General features: G+C 36.8%; 2 protein-coding genes across 2 annotated transcripts in view; one reads left to right on the forward strand and one right to left on the reverse strand.

Annotated features, from left to right (window-relative positions):
- Nucleotides 1–271: 271 nt before the first annotated feature.
- The window catches only part of Zasp52 (Z band alternatively spliced PDZ-motif protein 52), a 442,143-nt gene continuing 419,598 nt past the window's right edge, over nucleotides 272–22,816 (reverse strand). Inside the window, exon 14 of the mRNA XM_017628721.1 lies at nucleotides 272–472. Coding sequence (XP_017484210.1) covers nucleotides 300–472 — 173 coding nt within the window. The 3' untranslated portion in view covers nucleotides 272–299. The remainder of the gene's footprint in view (nucleotides 473–22,816) is intronic.
- The window catches only part of LOC108372804 (uncharacterized), a 79,544-nt gene continuing 70,715 nt past the window's right edge, over nucleotides 13,988–22,816 (forward strand). Inside the window, exon 1 of the mRNA XM_017628576.1 lies at nucleotides 13,988–14,256. Coding sequence (XP_017484065.1) covers nucleotides 13,988–14,256 — 269 coding nt within the window. The remainder of the gene's footprint in view (nucleotides 14,257–22,816) is intronic.

The following is a 22,816-nucleotide window of genomic DNA, read 5'->3' on the forward strand; positions in this document are numbered from 1 at the left end:
TCTTCAATATTAACCTCCTGGAGTTTTACCATTTTCAAGACTTTCTCCTATAGGATCTATTTAACAATCCTAATTCTGACACCAATTGTTACGGTTATCCTTGTTTAGTTGACGGATTTCCCAAAATTTCTTGGGTTCGTATCGCTGGGTTGTTAAAGAAACGCTCAATATGACTAAATTACAGTTCAGTTAACTTTATTGTACAACTTTATTATCCAAAACAACTATTAACAACACTTGTTAAGGCAATTAAAACACTTTACAAAACTGGCTAACACAATTGATATCTGTTTTAAAACTTAACTTGTAGCTTGCTGATTCGCAACTGAACTCGGTGTGCGCTGTAGTAATGGCAACTCTAGAACGTTCTGCAGTGTATCGCACATTCTCTCATTCTCTCGCGGTTCGCAGTTATCTTCCACTTGACGTTTCTTTCTGGCGAATATTCTACGCCTTTCATCGAAAATTCTGCCTAAAATATAAAATTTTTTTAAAACTGTTGATTATATAGAAAATCGTTATATGAACAGATTAAAGGAATTGTAATTTTTAATTTTTTTAAATTTGTTTGAGCAAAATCGGACTAGTGGTTCTCGAGTTATGTCAAAAAAAGACCACCAAAGGTGACAATTTCCCCTATATGATAATAATAATAATAGATTGGCGCTTACACATATGTTAGTGTTTGGCCGAGCTTCTCCTCCGACTTGTGGCGTGCGCCTTGATGTTGTCACTCAAAGAGGACGGACCTACAGTTTTACGCCGACTCCGAACGGCGATTGTATTTCAATGAGAAGCTGTTTTTCATGGCAGAAATACACTCGGAGGTTTGCCATTGCCTGCCGAGGGACGACCGCTGTTAAGAAAAAACCTTTTTCTATATTTTTTGGGATGTTGCTTTGACCAGGGCTTGAACCCAGGTGCTGATGTGTGAAAGCGCGCACTGCTTACCACTACACCACAGCGGCCGACCCCCCTATATGATAGTTATATATATATCTCGATTCCTAGACGTGACCCAGCGAAACGCCGGGACACGTATAACTTCCTGGTGGCATATAATTTATTTCATAGTGATATTTGTATTTAATTATTTCTAGTGGATGAATTACCTTTATACAACGAATTTTTCGATGTTTGCCTACTTAGGCGGCACTGTGCGACGTAAAATCGGAGAACGTGTCAGCTGACATGAGCTATCTTATGAGATTGGGCCTCCGCACACTGGACTGCTCAGTCCGCTTAAAACCGGTTTTGTGTGGATAAAAGGGGAAGAGAGTTCGAGTTTACCTCGCTCATTTCAGTCTGCGAAAATCGCGGATTGAGGGTGGACTGACACGCACACACAGACAACATGTTTTCTACTTCGTTTTGTTTGCATGTGCCACATGCACTAACACAATCATGCGTAGTTCATGCATACAAAACTCAAACCTGTTTTCGGCCGACTGCCCAGTCCAGTGAGCGTTCGAGTGGTGGACTGCTCAGTCCGACTGAGCAGGCTAGTGTGCTCAGGCCCATTTGCTTATTACCGAAAACTCACCTCCGCATGACGGGCCGTTGTCATTTCTTCTCTTTCTCTCTCTATCAACTGCGAATTTGATATACTTCTTGTCAACTTACGTTTACGCGTCGCACAGTGTTTCGAGTATTTGGTCTAATTTAACTTAGGAATAGCGAATTATGAAATTTGGTAAAGATGAGATACGCCCTTATTCTAGAGCCCAAATTTTCGTAATTCATAATGCAACCCTTGCGGAAACATGTGCAGTATTGCCAGCTATCAGTGGTTTTTCAAAGGCAGATGTATGAATGTAACAAAGTGGAAAGCAGTTAAAAAAACACTCATTAAGTGCTTATGTATAGTAAATGTAAAATTGGGCAGTCGTTAAATTGAACTGAATAAAACTGGTTGTCTTGAATCTGTCTGTAGCGCCTGATCTCAGAAGTGGTCATTGACCTAAATCGCTTAACAGTCGCGGAATTAAAAGAAGTATTGCAAAAACTTCAATTTAAAACGAGTGACACGAAAGCCGAATTGATCAGTAGACTGCAAGAAGTTCATGCAGAAGTTCTAATGCCAATGCCAATAGTGGAGTGGTATTTGCTAACGGGTGGAAGCGTAGCACAGGCAAATGATGCAAATCAGAAGCAGATTGACGAACCGTCAAAGGACGAAGTGCGGGTCATGACGCAGCTCGAAGTGGAAGTGACCGCACTCTGTGGTGCCGAAGAGAAGCTAAGTGCACAGTTGCAGACTCTTCGTCCAGCAGGACAAAGTGTTCCAGAGTTCGTATATTTCATCACCGCCCGCAGTCACGCAGGCGCAGTTAGCGCATTTGCAACTAGTGTTGCCAGAGGNTATATAGAAAATCGTTATATGAACAGATTAAAGGAATTGTAATTTTTAATTTTTTTAAATTTGTTTGAGCAAAATCGGACTAGCGGTTCTCGAGTTATGTCAAAAAAAGACCACCAAAGGTGACAATTTCCCCTATATGATAATAATAATAATAGATTGGCGCTTACACATATGTTAGTGTTTGGCCGAGCTTCTCCTCCGACTTGTGGCGTGCGCCTTGATGTTGTCACTCAAAGAGGACGGACCTACAGTTTTACGCCGACTCCGAACGGCGATTGTATTTTTATGAGAAGCTGTTTTTCATGGCAGAAATACACTCGGAGGTTTGCCATTGCCTGCCGAGGGACGACCGCTGTTAAGAAAAAACCTTTTTCTATATTTTTTGGGATGTTGCTTTGACCAGGGCTTGAACCCAGGTGCTGATGTGTGAAAGCGCGCACTGCTTACCACTACACCACAGCGGCCGACCCCCCTATATGATAGTTATATATATATCTCGATTCCTAGACGTGACCCAGCGAAACGCCGGGACACGTATAACTTCCTGGTGGCATATAATTTATTTCATAGTGATATTTGTATTTAATTATTTCTAGTGGATGAATTACCTTTATACAACGAATTTTTCGATGTTTGCCTACTTAGGCGGCACTGTGCGACGTAAAATCGGAGAACGTGTCAGCTGACATGAGCTATCTTATGAGATTGGGCCTCCGCACACTGGACTGCTCAGTCCGCTTAAAACCGGTTTTGTGTGGATAAAAGGGGAAGAGAGTTCGAGTTTACCTCGCTCATTTCAGTCTGCGAAAATCGCGGATTGAGGGTGGACTGACACGCACACACAGACAACATGTTTTCTACTTCGTTTTGTTTGCATGTGCCACATGCACTAACACAATCATGCGTAGTTCATGCATACAAAACTCAAACCTGTTTTCGGCCGACTGCCCAGTCCAGTGAGCGTTCGAGTGGTGGACTGCTCAGTCCGACTGAGCAGGCTAGTGTGCTCAGGCCCATTTGCTTATTACCGAAAACTCACCTCCGCATGACGGGCCGTTGTCATTTCTTCTCTTTCTCTCTCTATCAACTGCGAATTTGATATACTTCTTGTCAACTTACGTTTACGCGTCGCACAGTGTTTCGAGTATTTGGTCTAATTTAACTTAGGAATAGCGAATTATGAAATTTGGTAAAGATGAGATACGCCCTTATTCTAGAGCCCAAATTTTCGTAATTCATAATGCAACCCTTGCGGAAACATGTGCAGTATTGCCAGCTATCAGTGGTTTTTCAAAGGCAGATGTATGAATGTAACAAAGTGGAAAGCAGTTAAAAAAACACTCATTAAGTGCTTATGTATAGTAAATGTAAAATTGGGCAGTCGTTAAATTGAACTGAATAAAACTGGTTGTCTTGAATCTGTCTGTAGCGCCTGATCTCAGAAGTGGTCATTGACCTAAATCGCTTAACAGTCGCGGAATTAAAAGAAGTATTGCAAAAACTTCAATTTAAAACGAGTGACACGAAAGCCGAATTGATCAGTAGACTGCAAGAAGTTCATGCAGAAGTTCTAATGCCAATGCCAATAGTGGAGTGGTATTTGCTAACGGGTGGAAGCGTAGCACAGGCAAATGATGCAAATCAGAAGCAGATTGACGAACCGTCAAAGGACGAAGTGCGGGTCATGACGCAGCTCGAAGTGGAAGTGACCGCACTCTGTGGTGCCGAAGAGAAGCTAAGTGCACAGTTGCAGACTCTTCGTCCAGCAGGACAAAGTGTTCCAGAGTTCGTATATTTCATCACCGCCCGCAGTCACGCAGGCGCAGTTAGCGCATTTGCAACTAGTGTTGCCAGAGGAAGTCCCCTAAAAATCTTAATTTTTTCCAAAAAAATCTTCAAAATAAGATTTTTAAGCTTAAAGAAATCTTTTCGATCCCAAAAAATATTCATTTAAAAATACCTTAAAAGAAATTCTATATTGGCTTTACGGCTGTAAATAGCCCTTATTATGTTGGTTGAACATATTACCAATTTCAAGTTATAAAGTCCTTTTTATAACAACTTAAACTTAAAATGAAAATTGCCTCGTGTCATCACAAAATGCGTAGCACAGTTTACATATATGTATATATATACCCTGGCGAAAATATAAATACCCAGTCGGAAAAGTAGTAACGCATTAATGCGTGATAAATAATATAATGTATTTCTTATGAGTTCTGGATTATATTACTGCTAACTATGTAATCAGCATTCTAATGAATTCAGAAAGTTCCAAAAATTTCATATTAAAACACATTCATTTCTCGATACTAGGTAATGCAAAATGCACTTTTCTTAGGACATCACCCGGGGAAAAAAAGGCATTTTCGAATGTGAAAAGTGTTCTTTTACTGATTATTTTTTCGATTACTATACATTACATTTTCCCACTGGGTAGGGACGCGACATTGCGCAAGTTTTTACCGTTTGTATGTATATATGTTACCGTATNGAGTTCGAGTTTACCTCGCTCATTTCAGTCTGCGAAAATCGCGGATTGAGGGTGGACTGACACGCACACACAGACAACATGTTTTCTACTTCGTTTTGTTTGCATGTGCCACATGCACTAACACAATCATGCGTAGTTCATGCATACAAAACTCAAACCTGTTTTCGGCCGACTGCCCAGTCCAGTGAGCGTTCGAGTGGTGGACTGCTCAGTCCGACTGAGCAGGCTAGTGTGCTCAGGCCCATTTGCTTATTACCGAAAACTCACCTCCGCATGACGGGCCGTTGTCATTTCTTCTCTTTCTCTCTCTATCAACTGCGAATTTGATATACTTCTTGTCAACTTACGTTTACGCGTCGCACAGTGTTTCGAGTATTTGGTCTAATTTAACTTAGGAATAGCGAATTATGAAATTTGGTAAAGATGAGATACGCCCTTATTCTAGAGCCCAAATTTTCGTAATTCATAATGCAACCCTTGCGGAAACATGTGCAGTATTGCCAGCTATCAGTGGTTTTTCAAAGGCAGATGTATGAATGTAACAAAGTGGAAAGCAGTTAAAAAAACACTCATTAAGTGCTTATGTATAGTAAATGTAAAATTGGGCAGTCGTTAAATTGAACTGAATAAAACTGGTTGTCTTGAATCTGTCTGTAGCGCCTGATCTCAGAAGTGGTCATTGACCTAAATCGCTTAACAGTCGCGGAATTAAAAGAAGTATTGCAAAAACTTCAATTTAAAACGAGTGACACGAAAGCCGAATTGATCAGTAGACTGCAAGAAGTTCATGCAGAAGTTCTAATGCCAATGCCAATAGTGGAGTGGTATTTGCTAACGGGTGGAAGCGTAGCACAGGCAAATGATGCAAATCAGAAGCAGATTGACGAACCGTCAAAGGACGAAGTGCGGGTCATGACGCAGCTCGAAGTGGAAGTGACCGCACTCTGTGGTGCCGAAGAGAAGCTAAGTGCACAGTTGCAGACTCTTCGTCCAGCAGGACAAAGTGTTCCAGAGTTCGTATATTTCATCACCGCCCGCAGTCACGCAGGCGCAGTTAGCGCATTTGCAACTAGTGTTGCCAGAGGAAGTCCCCTAAAAATCTTAATTTTTTCCAAAAAAATCTTCAAAATAAGATTTTTAAGCTTAAAGAAATCTTTTCGATCCCAAAAAATATTCATTTAAAAATACCTTAAAAGAAATTCTATATTGGCTTTACGGCTGTAAATAGCCCTTATTATGTTGGTTGAACATATTACCAATTTCAAGTTATAAAGTCCTTTTTATAACAACTTAAACTTAAAATGAAAATTGCCTCGTGTCATCACAAAATGCGTAGCACAGTTTACATATATGTATATATATACCCTGGCGAAAATATAAATACCCAGTCGGAAAAGTAGTAACGCATTAATGCGTGATAAATAATATAATGTATTTCTTATGAGTTCTGGATTATATTACTGCTAACTATGTAATCAGCATTCTAATGAATTCAGAAAGTTCCAAAAATTTCATATTAAAACACATTCATTTCTCGATACTAGGTAATGCAAAATGCACTTTTCTTAGGACATCACCCGGGGAAAAAAAGGCATTTTCGAATGTGAAAAGTGTTCTTTTACTGATTATTTTTTCGATTACTATACATTACATTTTCCCACTGGGTAGGGACGCGACATTGCGCAAGTTTTTACCGTTTGTATGTATATATGTTACCGTATAACTTTGGACCACTTGAACTGATTTCGATAATTCCTTTTTATCGGAAGGTGGTACCTCAAGGGAGACCGCATACTAATTTGGTTTATATCCCGTAAATGGATCATAAAGAAATTGTCGATCAATATTTATATGAGATTCGAAGTCACTTGTGTTTTTTGTTTAAAAATTACTTCTTTTTTTATGAAAGAATAGCTCGTTATCTATCAAAAACCATGTAAGTCCAAACTTCATTCTTTGTACACAAGTTAAGAAAATTGGACAAAGTTCCATAAAAATTTTGAGCTTTTTAATTAGGTTTTTTATTGATATTTTTACATGGATATTATTTTATAAAGCTGCATATATGTTTCACTGTGCGACAGAAGAAGGCAGATAATACTGTAAGGGATTTCATATTTCATTTTTCTTCTTCCTTCATTTGCTGCTTACAATGATGCAGAAAGGATACTATAAATAAGTTAACAATTTTAACTTAAACTTAATTTAACATCATACACAAAAATCTTCATTTTGAAGATATTTTCAGTGTAAAATTTTGCTTTTAAAAAAATCTTTTATTGAAGATTTTTAATAAAAAACAGCCCGAAAATTTTTCATTTTCAAGATAAATCTTGAGTTATGGCAACACTGTTTGCAACAAGTGGCATCAATAGCAATGCCGGCATCCCAAGCACTGCCGACAACGTTTTCAATCCCAGTGAAAGGAATTTTCCACTTATGCTTGAAACACAATACCTGGCGAACGGCTAAGTTCGCCGAATTGGGCGATGCCGTCGTTCACCGTTCGTCTGCTATTTCGCCTACTTTAACAGAATTAGAGCGGTAGCGAAAACAGCTGATACCACTTCGTAGCACTTATAAGTTAGGTGAACATATTATGAGAAACGAAACCATATTTAGAAATGATGAAATGATAACAAATATAAATATAAGGCAAGGGGGAATTATTATAAATTATTTTATTTTAAGACAGATTTAACGAATCGATCACTGTACTTTTCAACCATTAAAAATAATTCGTGTTACATGCTGTTTTCTTCTAAATCTTTGAAAGTAAAAAAACATCGACCACATTTGGCATGTACTGTCGCCATGGCTCAGCAGAGCGATAGAAATAAATCTACCGCCACGAAACGCCGCCGTGCGAACTTCGCATTTCGCTTTGGCTGTGTTCAATTTTATAGGCCGGCGGGTGTTCTAATTTTGACCGCGGTAATTTCGCTGTGGTGAGTTCGCCGTTCGCCGGCATTGTATGCTGCCGACTTCGCAGCAGCCAGTTTCGTCGCATTCAACTTCATCAGTGGGCGCCCNTTAACAGAATTAGAGCGGTAGCGAAAACAGCTGATACCACTTCGTAGCACTTATAAGTTAGGTGAACATATTATGAGAAACGAAACCATATTTAGAAATGATGAAATGATAACAAATATAAATATAAGGCAAGGGGGAATTATTATAAATTATTTTATTTTAAGACAGATTTAACGAATCGATCACTGTACTTTTCAACCATTAAAAATAATTCGTGTTACATGCTGTTTTCTTCTAAATCTTTGAAAGTAAAAAAACATCGACCACATTTGGCATGTACTGTCGCCATGGCTCAGCAGAGCGATAGAAATAAATCTACCGCCACGAAACGCCGCCGTGCGAACTTCGCATTTCGCTTTGGCTGTGTTCAATTTTATAGGCCGGCGGGTGTTCTAATTTTGACCGCGGTAATTTCGCTGTGGTGAGTTCGCCGTTCGCCGGCATTGTATGCTGCCGACTTCGCAGCAGCCAGTTTCGTCGCATTCAACTTCATCAGTGGGCGCCCGCACACTAGCCTGCTCAGTCGGACTGAGCAGTCCACCACTCGAACACACACTGGACTGGGCAGCAGCGTTGCCAGGTTGACGTTTTTAACGTCATTTGGACGTTTTTTGTATCCCGTTGACGTTTGGACGTTTTTTGTGTAAAAATTCACGTTTTTTAACTTCCCAGTAATTTTTCTTTTTGACGGTAAGGGTCTTGTAAGTAGAACTGATTTTGAATTACTTTCTTAAAAAATCTTTACAAGCTTTGTGTTTTGCAGCAGCTGCTTCAAAAGATATTTATCCTTTGGACACAGATGACTTAAATATGATGCAAACCTAGCGTACGCGCACTTTTTTTTATCTTGGACTAAGGATCCCGTGTTCAATGGCTGGTTGTGTAAACACTTGAGGTTACGAGGCTTATTGTAATGTTTGCAATAGCCACATCAAAAGCCAAATCAGGAAAAGCTGATCTGTTGCAACTCACACGCTCGCAAAAGCATCAAAAAAGCTGGAACGGCATAAAAAGTCAGAAAAACTAGGCGACTTTTTTAAGACTTCATTGAAAATGTAACGAACGCAAAAAATGGTTAAATACTACTTACTCCTTCTTAGCAGAACGTAATTTAGCATTTTCGAAAACCGACTTCCTAACCAAACGCCTACAAGAAAAACAAAATTATTAAAAATCCACGCGATTATTTAGCCCATTCAAACTTGCACATTATTGCCCTGAAATTTAATGCGCTATCAAACTGCATACTCAAAAAAAATTCTAAAAAATCTGAATAAAAAGTTGAAAATCTAGCTGAAATTTTACAGATTTTTTATAACTTTTGAACAAAGTTTGAAATGTGGATTTATATTTTGTTTGTTATATAATGAGCTTGGCTTTTATGGAAAACTAATAAACATTAAATAAACAAATGAGAAACAGCCAAAATCGATCTAAATGTTGTTGACTTAATCAGCTGGTCACAAGTATATGTATAAAATGATTTTTTATTAACGATCTCAAACCAGTTTACAATGAATTTTAAATGTGTTCTGTCGAAATGACATTTTAATATACCTTACGTACATATCTATGTACCTTTGTATGCAATAAAAGTTTAATAAGACGAATTTTATGTACATTCATTTGAAAAAGACGTTTTTGGGTAGGAAATGACGTTTTTTCAGACCAAGAGGGACGTTTTCTCATGCCGAAGACCTGGCAACACTGCTGGGCAGTCCGCCGAAAACAGGTTTCAGTTTTGTATACATGAACTACGCTTGATTGGGTTAGTGCGCGATTTTCGCGGACTGAAATGGACGAGGTAAACTCGAACTCTCTTCCCCTTCTTATCCACACAACACCTGTTTTAGGCGCATAGTTACCAACTTGGTGCTTTAAGCACTAGATTTAGTGCTTTTTGAAAATTAAAACGCAAAAAAAAATTACTTAGTGCCTAGTGCCTTTTTTAGTGTTTTTTTTTTAATTAAAATTACTCCAAGATAGTTAAAACCTGAAATAATTTGAAATATTATAAGCTGTGGTGTCTCATGAAGATGCGGAATTTACAAGAATATACAAATTCAAATGCACTCAAATACAACCATAATTGATAAAAAGCTGAAGTTGCAAACCCACCTTGTTGAATTCGATTCGCGTTGAAAATGCTATTACGCAGGTAAGTTAAGTATTTATTTTTTTCTTTCTAATTGTTTGTACAAATTTTGATTTTTTTTACCACCTGAGTAAAACACATCGTTTCTTGAATCCAAATCTGGCCGCACAATTGCTCTAGTACTAGAATTTTTAGATATCCTACCCCCAGATTGCCAAAAACACGGTTTTTGCGATATTTGTGGTTATATAATGAAAACATCAAATTGTTTCGATTCGATTTTTCTTTCTCGAGAAATACTAGTTTTAATAGTACTTCGGTATTACGTCGTAAGCATGAGACATCATGGCATGTGTAAAGGCTATTCAATCGTTATGAGCGAAAACGTTATGTGTATTGATTTATGCATGTATTCTTGTAATATTGTTAATTTTTTGCTTTTGTTAAATGCAAACTGTTACGAAAAAAGCATCCTTTGATTAAAAAAAATTTGGTGCTTTTAGTTTGGTAAAACGCCTTTTTTCCAACTTTTGGTGCTTTCTGAAAATCAAAAGTTGGCAACACTGTTTAGGCGGACTGAGCAGGCCCAATAGCAATGCCAGCGTCCCAAGCATTACCGCCTTCTTTTTCATTGCCAGTGGAACAGATTATTCCATTTACGTAGCGGCACGCGTGTATGGTCGGCAGTGTTGCCAGAAGTTTTTGGGCCGACCGGCTAGATTGGCAAAAAAAAGCGGCTAAAATGGTTTAGTGAAATTTCACATAGACTCTGGCAAAAAACGGCTAAAATGTTTTAGTGAATATTCACATGCTTTATTTAAATAAATCGCAAGAAACGAAAGATCATCAAATGAATCACTTGTATATATCACCTGAATTCATTAATTTTAAGAGATCGTCATCTACAGTAAAATTATGGCAGCGTTTTTCTTCACGTTTTAAACCGTATCTTATATATAAAATAGCGTTTAACGTTTTAACGCACATTGGATTTCTTTGCTTAGTTTTAATATATTCATTGAACTAAATATTCGCTCTACTTCTGCATTACTTATAGGCAAAACAAGAAAACTAAAAACTAGGTTGCAAAGGTCAGCAAAAGGGTTTTCTCCTAGGGCATTTCGAAATTGATAAACTTCGGCCCAAAATTTTACAGTTGAGTCTAAATTACTCCAGGTATGTAACGTTAACCGTTGCCATTGCATCTCTATGGATGTTATTTCGTCGGCATTATATTTGTGTTTTTGTTGCTGTAGTTGAACAAATACTTTTGGTTTAATTACTCTTAATGCATTTCCAACCGAAAAAAGTCAATTTTTTTTAGTGTGGCAATATTTGTAGGGAGGCGTTGGCGTAATTCCTTTATTAAAGTGATAATAAAATAGCGACCATTTTCTCGAATTATTTTCTCGGCTTCGTGGTCAAAAGCGTTTGTGCTTACTTTTGTTTTTAAATACTCTTCAAAACTGTGATAAAACTGAGGAAATGGAGCAAGGTATGGTTCCAACGGGGAGCATATAGGATCAAATGTGTCCGCGCTAATAACCACTAGGGAGCATAGATGCGAAAGTAAAACATTGAGTTCATTAAAAATCTTCATTGGGTCTGCATTATTGCTTTCGAACAACTTGTTTACTTTTTGCACCTGAAAATTAGGCAAATAGTAAAATCGGCTAAAAACGGCTAACTTTTTTTTACAAACCGGCTAACAAATCGGCTGCCGGCTAGATCGAATTTTCTCCGGCTAGTTGCTATCAAAACCGGCTGAATCTAGCCGGAAAACGGCTAAAATGGCAACGCTGATGGTCGGTGTTATGCAGAAATTTTGTTTGGCAAATGTGTACAGTTGTTGTTGCAGAAAACTCGGAGAGAGCGAGTTTGGCGACGCTCACATCAAACTAATTTCGTTGGACCAAACTGCACAAATTCAGTGTTGTCATATACAAAAATTTTGGATAATTGTTATACACAAAAATTTTCGTGATACCGAAAGCCAAAGAACTGGATTTATGCTGTAGGAGCTTCAAGGATTAATTGCTTAAACAATATCATAAAAAATATATTAATTTGTGCACGATATATATATCTGAAATTTTCATTTCGTGTTGGCAATAGGCATGAAAACCATTATGAACGTGCAACCCTGTGCCAAACTTGACATAACCAACTTCGAGCAAACTGAGCAGCCACCATTTAATTTGCCAAACAAAAATGTGTCTGTATAACACCGGACTATAATTCAATAATTAAAGGTCAGATAATTATTGACAGCCGCGGTTTGACACTCCCTTACAAAAGGTTGCATTTACGGGGGACAGTGAAAGGGGAAGAATGAAATCCCTTGGTGCGAAAGTGGTATTAGAAAAGTACGCAAAGTAGGAACTTAGTAGTGAAATTCCTTTTGTTGTAAATTTTAATGTATTTGCAGGAAATTTTGTATTTTAAACGAAATTTTTAAAAAAATATTACGATATCTACGTGAATTACATAATTTATGTGCTATTTAACGGTATAAAAACTGCAAAAGGGCTCAAAATTAAAATAAAACTACCATGAGTTTTATGTAAACATCGAATTTAAAAGCAAGTTTTGTTTTCATCAGTTAAATTTGCTTTATATGCATATACAAATATATATTGTACAAAAAGGTCTAATTATATTTCACATGAAAGCTACACTTTTTCAAGTAAATTTGCAAAGAAGCACGGCACCACTTCTAAGGGAGCCATGCGAGAGGGACAACTGTCAGTTTATCTAACCTTTAATTACTGAATCATGACACCGACCCATGATGCAATAATACAAGGTGTTATCGGCTGGCAGCTTCTCGCTCTAATTCCGCCATATTGACTGCCTTAGGTGAAACAGTGTTACTTCTTTAACAATTCTTTGCCTAATAATATAGTTGAATGTATTTTATTTTTTCTCAGTATACACATTGTGTTTTCTTAAAAAGGTATTTTATCTTACTTTATTTCAATTCATTACTAATATATTATAAAAAAGCAAATTTTGTTTAGAAGAAAATATGAAATTTTATATTTTTCCCCCAAATGGGGATTCATTTCTTTTTTTTTCTTATTCTACTGAGCTAAAGCAATATCAAATCGAGCTGTCACAACTGATACCACCTTGTATTATTGCATCATGACAACGACCTATGTTGCCGACTTTGCAGCAGAAAGTTTCGTCGTATTCAACTTCGGGGCAGCCGTACTTGGCACATATATGACGCAGCATACAACACCCGATGTTGATCGTGTACATCAGATGTCAAGTGACGAATATGAGGAAAGTGAACAATGTGTAGAAAGTGAAATATCAATCAACAAAATTGGTGATAAAAATGTGTGCATGGAATTGTGTAAGGAAATTACAANAATTTGCTTTATATGCATATACAAATATATATTGTACAAAAAGGTCTAATTATATTTCACATGAAAGCTACACTTTTTCAAGTAAATTTGCAAAGAAGCACGGCACCACTTCTAAGGGAGCCATGCGAGAGGGACAACTGTCAGTTTATCTAACCTTTAATTACTGAATCATGACACCGACCCATGATGCAATAATACAAGGTGTTATCGGCTGGCAGCTTCTCGCTCTAATTCCGCCATATTGACTGCCTTAGGTGAAACAGTGTTACTTCTTTAACAATTCTTTGCCTAATAATATAGTTGAATGTATTTTATTTTTTCTCAGTATACACATTGTGTTTTCTTAAAAAGGTATTTTATCTTACTTTATTTCAATTCATTACTAATATATTATAAAAAAGCAAATTTTGTTTAGAAGAAAATATGAAATTTTATATTTTTCCCCCAAATGGGGATTCATTTCTTTTTTTTTCTTATTCTACTGAGCTAAAGCAATATCAAATCGAGCTGTCACAACTGATACCACCTTGTATTATTGCATCATGACAACGACCTATGTTGCCGACTTTGCAGCAGAAAGTTTCGTCGTATTCAACTTCGGGGCAGCCGTACTTGGCACATATATGACGCAGCATACAACACCCGATGTTGATCGTGTACATCAGATGTCAAGTGACGAATATGAGGAAAGTGAACAATGTGTAGAAAGTGAAATATCAATCAACAAAATTGGTGATAAAAATGTGTGCATGGAATTGTGTAAGGAAATTACAATCATAGGAAAGACAGAGTTGAGATGTAAAGCGCTCATTGATTCGGGTAGCAGCAAATCCTTGGTTAAGCGGTCGATTGCAGAGAATTGTGGTTTATGTGTCACTGCGTGTAATGAAAAGTTAATTGGTTTTGCTGGTGGTGAGGTTGTTTGCCACGGAAAAGTATCAGCGCCCATTCGATTTGATAATAGCTCTGATCCAATACTTTTCATGCAAAATCCTGTAAAAATGTCAAACAGCAAAATTACTCTCTAAAGTGAGAGTGAGAGTGAAAAGTGAGGAGCAACAAAAAGTACGGGAACAAAAAAAGCATTTTCCCTGTAAAAACGTCAACCAGTAATCACTTGACACTTTTCATGATTTTACCAGAAGAAAAAATTCCGCTAAAATCTTGCAACTTCATTCTCTACACAACTCTCTAAAAATCGCTCTCATTTACAGGATTTTGGAGGAATTTGGAGTACCGGATCATTTTTTCTGTAACTTCCTGCAAGTTCGTGGAAAAACCTGTAAGTTCATGGAGTACTGGATCAGAGCTAATGTGTTACGTATTGTTGAATTGCTAATTATAAATGACTCCGTGATGACACATGATGCACTTATAGGAATCGACATGCTGGCTAAAGGAAAAGAGAGTTATGGCAATTAGTAGAAGTGCTTTAGATATTGGTAGTTCACTGGAAGCGAATGTGGAGCAAAACTTAATTGATTTAGTGAATGCATATGCGAACTGTGTAGGAGAGTTGTCCGAATTGGAAAGTCGAGAACATTCAAGATGGAAATGAAGTTACGTCTCAGAGACCAATAGTTAAAAAGCTGTAGAGTATTCCAATCCCGAAACAGCTCGTAGTTGAGAAAATAGTTTAATAGTTGTATGCATCGCCGGTCGTTTTGGTACGTAAACATGATGGCGAAGAGAGGCTCTGTGTAGATTTTCGCGGGCTGAACACAATAACCGAAAAGCAGCCGTGGTTGATGCCTACAGTGGATGTGGTTTTGGCAACATTGTCTAAAAAGAAATTTTACTCTACGTTAGACCTTATGTCTGGTTATTACCAGATTGAAGTAGAAGTGGACATTTTGAGTTTAATAGAATGTAATTTGGCTTACGAAATGCTCCGTGTACTTTGCAGAGGATAATGTCACAATTAATTGCATCTTTGAAGAGAGCAGTCGTTAGTAATGTAGACAAAGTTATTGTAGCAACTGAGACCGAGGACGAAAACTTATTTTACTTGGAGGAATTTTTGAAAATTATTCAGCAAGAGGGGCTAACATTAAGGCTATCGAAGTAATAATTTTTGAGGACCGATGTTACTTTCTTAGGACATCAGGTTTATTTAGTGGCATTAGGCCGGGGATTTTGAAATATTCAGCCATAGAGACATATCCGACTCCGCATAACCAGTTAGAAGTTCGACGCTTCTTGGGATTGAGTAGGTTCTTCCGCAAGCTTGTTCCCGGATATGCTCAAATCGCTAAGCCCCCTACCCATCTAACGAAGAAGAGCGCAAATTTTATATGGGATTCGGAGTATGAAGAAGCGTTCCGACTATTAATTAAACTAATTATTAGAGCCCCAGCGCTTACAATTTATGATGTCACGAAAAATCGCGAACTTCGTGTCGACGCTTAGAGTCTAGCATCGCAGCTATTCTGTTGCAAAAGGAGGGAAACGATTTGAAGCCAGTAGCGTATAATAGGCGAACGTGTACACCGCAGGAGAAAAATTATCATGCATACGAATTAGAAGTCCTTGCAGTTGTTGAAGCTTGTGAAAGGTTCAGAATGTTCTTACTGGGGAAATGTTTTACTATTATTACGGATTGTCAATCAATCACAACAACGAAGATGTCGAAAGCAATGACACAAGGGTAGCGCGTTGGCTTTTAAGACTTTTGGAGTATGACTGCAATATAGTGCACCGATCCAAGTCGTCGATGAGTCATATTGACACTATGCGTCGTTCGCCAGTAGATGGGGCGAAACAAGTCGAAGATGTGGAAATATGCTTACAAATTTGTGACAATTTGTTTACGATAATAATGGTAATAAATATTTTAATATCTCTATAAAACTTGTTTACTGCCTAATGGTGACAACCTCGTTTTTCCTTGCACTTAGGGGAACGAAGGGTATTGTGGATTCAACGGCTATTGGGTACCACATGGAAAATGAACTCTTTGAAGGGATACCAACAAATACATACATATAAAAAAAAATGCAGTGTGTTTGAAAAGATATTATATGTAATATTCATTGGATTTCGACCCTTTAAGACGAAAGGATGGAGGGCATTTTAGGATTTAAGTTTTAAACTAATATGAAACGTACGTCAAGTTCTATATTTGAACATTAAACGATTTTGTGTTCAACATTTATTTTTGTATATTTTGACTGCTTTTTATTTATTTTTTGAAACGTACAAAATTAAAAAATTATACTAGCGGGTATTGTGGCTTATTTGCACTATATTTTCGAGGTGTCAGCTTTTGGTGGTAATAATTTTATAATTTTTTATTATTTTTATAATTTTCTGGAATCATGATATGGATTGTCTGATTGTGAAAATCCATACACGAGTCGAATATATTCTGAATTGATTAGTTTTCGGCATGAACGCCTTTTTTAAAAAAGGACATTAGTGTGATAGATTGTAATTGAAATACATAAGTTACTGCCGTAACACTTATCTGCATGATTGTAATATGTTAAACTTGAATTTAAGATGAAAGATCAATTTTGTACAAGAATTTAATGTAAAGTTGATGTAGAACAAGTAATTTTTAGAAAAAAAACCGACTTAAAAAAAAATATATATATATATATATTTCATGATCCAATGATCGGATCTAAACCAGATTAGTATGGGACTACATCTGAGCCACTACCTTTCCGATACCAAAGGAATTATCGAAATCGGTTGAAAATGGTTCAAAGTTATGCGGTAACATACATAAAAAAATAAATATTCCGACGAACTGATAACCTCCTCCTTCTTTGGAAGTCGTTTACAAATAACCAGTGTCAATGGCACTACATTTTGAAACCTATAATAAACGTTAAAAAATTTTATTCAACATAAAATATCCATTCTACTGAAGCAGTTGTGCCTGGAATACACAGAGCAAACTCACCTAGCATTAGTATATTTTCTAAACCTAAATTGGCCGATTGTGCTATGTTTTTAATTGCACTCCACCTTTCCCCATTCTTGATTTTTGCCACTCTCCCCACGTTTTTTTTTTACTTATTATAGTGCTTACGCAGCGAATCTCGCCAAAAATTGTATCTTCGTCGAATTTACGACTAGTATAACATCCTATTTCAATTATATTTTCTTCAACAGTTTTCCAAGACATTTAATTTTCAACGCTAATCCAAGTAAGCTTGCCAGAAAAACTTGAATTTTGACCCCAAGTCTAAGCTATGTTCACAAATGGAGTAAGAAAATGTTATAATATTGATGCAGAGCTTTAAGGCTTACAGATTGAAAATGATTTAATGTTTTTTTATGAAAGTGTAGCTCGTTATTCAACAAAGACCGTGAAAGTTAAAATTTCAAAGTTTCTGCAAAAATTAGGAAAATTCAACAAAGTTTCATCAAAAATCTGAGCTTTTTCGTTAGGTTTCTTAGAAACATTTTGAGTATGCAGTTTTGTTTTTTTTTGTGCAAGGTGTTACACACCTTCTCCATACTAAAAAAAAATAGTCGAAGATACTTTGTATGGAAAAAAATGCGCGAACAAAAAATTGCCAAAAATCAATGGTAAGTCCAAGATACTTCAAACTTGCACTTTTTATACTAAAATTGAATTGCCTACAAAACTGCATACCCAAAACAATTCTACAAAAATCTAATGAAAATGTTTACAATTTTTATCAACACTATTCGCTGAATTTTAATAAATAGGCCCGTTCTTTTGCAACCGAGCTACTAAATTAAATAACGAAATACACGCAAAGCAACAACACAAAATCGGCTATTTATCCGAGTTCAACCAGGTCGGTTAAAATATACGCGACCTGAAGAGTAGTGTTGTTAAGTGCAAAAACTGCTCTATTGTGAATTGTTAGTGGGAAAGTGGAGAGGGAAATTTTTATTTTCGTATATACATGATATATATTTTAAATAAGTACATATATTACGCAAATACCTCGCATAATTATTAATTTCTATTGTTTTTTGTGTCTATATCCCGTTGAACTAATCACATGTTTCTTGCCAGCTACCGGCAGGGTTGCTTAACCCTTAGCCACCTAACGCCGGTCACAGTGACTCTACCGTTTTTTATTTTTTAAATATTCCCGTTATTATGCAAGCTGCGCAGTTGTCCGTCTATGTACTTTTTCTTTTCTCTCGTCAGTTCGTTTTGTGCAATCAGGCAGTCAACACGTGTACCAATTCAAAAACTAGAGGTAAAACATTTTTGTTTTGTGATTGTTGGCAGGTTGCAATTTTATTTTAATTGCGATTTAATCGCGCCAAAAACAATTTATTATTGAAGTCCATGTTTTAAGTTATAAAAAAAAGAAAAAAATTTTAAGTTCGAATATTTTTTCCTAATTAGATCTCATTTTATAAAAGTATCTACGTTTTCTTACAAAATTCGTATATCAATGAATAAAAAATGTTATTGAAGTATGAAACTTCTTTTAAGTAAATTTTTTGTTAATATTAATTAAATAAAAGGTACAAAAGAGTTATGTGCGGTTTTTACGTGTTTTATTATTATATTTATACTTTAAACACTAAAATTAAGTAAGGGGTCACCTTGACCGACGTTAGGTGGTAGAGTGTCTAAAAAAGACGTTAGGTGGCTAAGGGTTAAGTAGCCAAAAGGAAATTTTACCCGAGTTGAGCGTTCTTTTGTAGCTCGCTTACAAAAAAATGCAGCTATTGTTCTACAAAGTTTAAAATTTTGATTTACATGGGTTTTTAGATAGTAAGTTATATTTTCACAAAAAATAATAAACATTTCTTAAGCAAAGAAATTTAGCCAAAACTTTCTAAAGTGTCTTTTACCTATTTACATTCTAGCCACCATATCGCACACGATCTTCAAAAGTGACACAACTCAAAATTTGGCATTTTTGAAATTATGCACTAAAAATGTACATAGAGCCTTTATTTATCTTTAAGCAAACGCTGGATAAATTTTTTGTTATACTTTGTTCAAAAAATCTAAGGTTAAGGTCACTTGCTACGCGTGCTACAAAATATTTTTTCGCGTTTTCTGACGAGCGTGTTGTTTTGAGTTGTGTCACTTTTGAAGATGGTGTGCGATATATATTGTGTGTATACATTTTTGCGATCATTTTTCAAGTTTTTTATACCCGAGCGCACTTGTGCACAAGGGTATTATAACTTTGTTCACATAACGGTTGTTTGTAACAGGCAAAACGAATCGAGATAGATATAGACAAATGTATACATAAATGATCAGAATGAAAAGAGAAATCGATTAAGCGGTGACTGTCTGTCCGTCCGTCCGTCCGTCCGTCCGTCCGTCCGTCCGTCCGTCCATCCGTCTGTCCGTCCGTCTGTGCACACGATAACTCGAGTAAAAATTAATATAACTTAACGAAACTTGGTACGTGTACTTCTTTCGGGCGTAGGACGGACGGTATTGAAAATGGGAAAAATCGGACAATAACCACGCCTACCTCCCATATAACGGTAATTTAGAGAAATACAAAATCTTTGATAAATCAGTAAATATTAAATTTATTCAAAATTGATGCTTGCAACAATCCTTTACCAAGAAATATGCTTATGATAAAATTTTGGAAAATGGGCGTGGCACCGCCCACTTATGATCACATATATATATATATCGGTAACCGTTCAACCAATTTGTACCAAACTCGGTAATTTTATTGTGCTTGCCACATAAAAGCAAAACGCTGAAAATTATTGAAATCGGACTAAAATTCCGGCCGCTTTTCATATAACGGTAAATTTCAGATATGCTTGAAACTGCAATATTTCGAAATTTAAGGACGCTAATTTACTCAAAATTGATACACCCCGGCTAACCATCTAGCGGTAGGTTTCGAAAAGGTGAAAAAACATTTATTTAATATTTACTTGTTATTCGTTCATATAAAGCAGTGGATGAAAATGTATGTATATGCGAAAGCCAAATTTATCTTTATGAAAGAACACAACTAATATTTCCAACCAAACAGCGATTTACATCTTTTATCTCGCTTCCGACACAGAATTGTTTTCGTACAAAATTAGGCAAAAAAGCTGTTAATTTCGTACTCGTTCGTTTTTAGACATGCCAGCAGCATATTATTCCTACGATTCGTAGTAAAATCCGGGTACGAAAGAATTGCAGAATAGGGGCGATAATTTCCACGCCCTCTACTCTTGTAGGCGGAAACCTTATATTTCCTCCGAATTCGATTAAGCTTAGTTTGTACTCTCTCCAAACTGGGAAAGATCGGATCACTATAACGTCTACAACTCGCAAAACATGTGGACCTAATCATTAAATGTAACGTAATTTTGATTAATTTGGTTTCCACATAAATATGTAGATACATAGGTGTATATATCCTCTTTTCCCCCAATGTTTAATGAGATTTTGCTAAAAAATTTTATTTGCAAAATTACGCTAAAAAGGGGGTACACCGGAATATTGATGGCAATTGCAAAGTTGACGAATTGGCAAGGAAAGGTGTGACCACTCAAAACTTCCGTGAAAGGACACGTTAGATATAGCAATAGCCACTTTCAAGTAGTTTGTTAGAGATCACACTATTCTAGTAACCAAGGAACGCGGGAAAAACTTTTTTCCTGGTGAATTTTTCACGATTAACTGGTATTTCTATAAAATTAAACACTTACGGGGCACTTCCTAATGTGGACTCAAAACATGTGACATGTAGTACCGAGTCGAAAAAGTCACCAAGTTGAAATATAAATTACCAAATTTGATCAATAAAGAATAAGATTACCAATTTTGGTTAAAAATTACCAAAGCGTCAACGCTGGCCAGAGCAGCATTTTTCAGTTTAGACAAAAGAATCTAACAAGGTTGGTCTAGCGGCGAACGAGGACAAGACAAAGTACCTCCTGACAACGCATACAAAGTCTTCGCGTTTTGCGACACACGTCACTGTTGGAAGTCATAACGTTGAAGTAGTGAAGAACTTTGTTTACTTAGGATCCAGCATAAACACCACCAATCATGTCAGTGTGGAGATAAAACGAAGAATAACTCTTGCCAACAGGTGCTACTTTGAGCTCGGTAAGCAATTGAAAAGCAGAGCTTTCTCTCTATCACACACAAATATCTCATCCAGGGCTGCCAGACGTTCAGAGTCTAAAATCCGTACTCGGACAAAAAGTGGAGGGTGAAAAATCCGTACAAAATCCGTACGCTCAAATTTGTTTGGGGAGGAAAAAAATCGTTTGTACATACTTAGGTGAACACAGGAATCATACTTTTAATAACATCAAATAGAGCAACACACAAACCCTATTATCTTTCATACTAGAACTTTTTAAGAAGCCGTGTGTTCTTGATTTATGTGCATGTAACAAAACTTAACAGGTAGGTTGTCGACCCCACCGAGTAACAGTATAATGTTTGAAGCGATGGGTAAAGTATAAAAAATAAAGAAATTTTTTTTTAATGTTACGCGACAAAAACTCCCAACAATCGAGGTCTACCAATAGATTGTTATACATAGTTTTAAAGGCCTATAAATCCTCTTCTCATGTTTGATTTTTAAAATCGGGTGAGAAATGTTCAAGCTGTTAATAGATAAGTCCCTCAAGTACAAAAATAACGCATTAAAAAAAATCGAGTCTTCAGGAACTATAAAAAACCTTTGAGATATGTGTAAAATATGTAAATTTTTACAATGGAAAAAAAAACACCCCAAAAATCTGTACATCTTGACGGAAACTAAAAATCCGTTCAACCATTTTTACCCCCGCAAATCCGTACCGTACGGAAAAATCTGGCAGGGCTAATCTTATCATGCCCGTCCTTTTATATAGCGCAGAAACATGGACGATGTCTAACAAAGAAGAAAAGGATTTAGGGCTTTCGAAAGAACTATTCTACTCAAGATCTATGGCCCCGTTCGCGTAGGTGACGAGTACCGAAGAAGATGGAATAAATCATAAAAATACAACGATTGCACTGGATTGGACATATTGGACATATGGATGACGATGCTCCGGTGAAAAGATCCTTCGACTCCGCACCCATGGGTTAGGAATGAAAGCAAGTGTCCCCACGAACGCAATGGAGGGACCGGCGGACTTGTCGGCACTTGCAATGAAAAACTGGCGCAAATCCGCAAACGGTTGTAGTGCTAAATAAGAAGAAGAATTTTATTAGAATTTTTTCCAAAATGGTAATAAAGCCAAACCGAAAATCCGTAAATGGCCATAAGACAAACGCAAAACGGTCATAAAGTCTATCGCCATTGTGGTCACTTCAACGGCCATAATGTCAATTTACCTTAAGGCAATTAACCTTTTGTCACCCCAGCACCCACAGAGCTTTTCTGTAGTTAAAAAATAATATATTAAATGACTCTTGTACCGGATGCTAAAGAATGTGCAATAGGTCTTTCGTTAACGCACAGTAGAGTTGTCAAACTATCGATGGCACTATCGATAGTATCGATAGTTTCAATTTTTTTAGACTA

This window comes from Rhagoletis zephyria, unplaced genomic scaffold (genome assembly GCF_001687245.7).
Source record: "Rhagoletis zephyria isolate East Lansing unplaced genomic scaffold, Rhagoletis_zephyria_1.1 Rzeph_scaffold_00077, whole genome shotgun sequence".
Lineage (NCBI taxonomy): Eukaryota > Metazoa > Arthropoda > Insecta > Diptera > Tephritidae > Rhagoletis > Rhagoletis zephyria.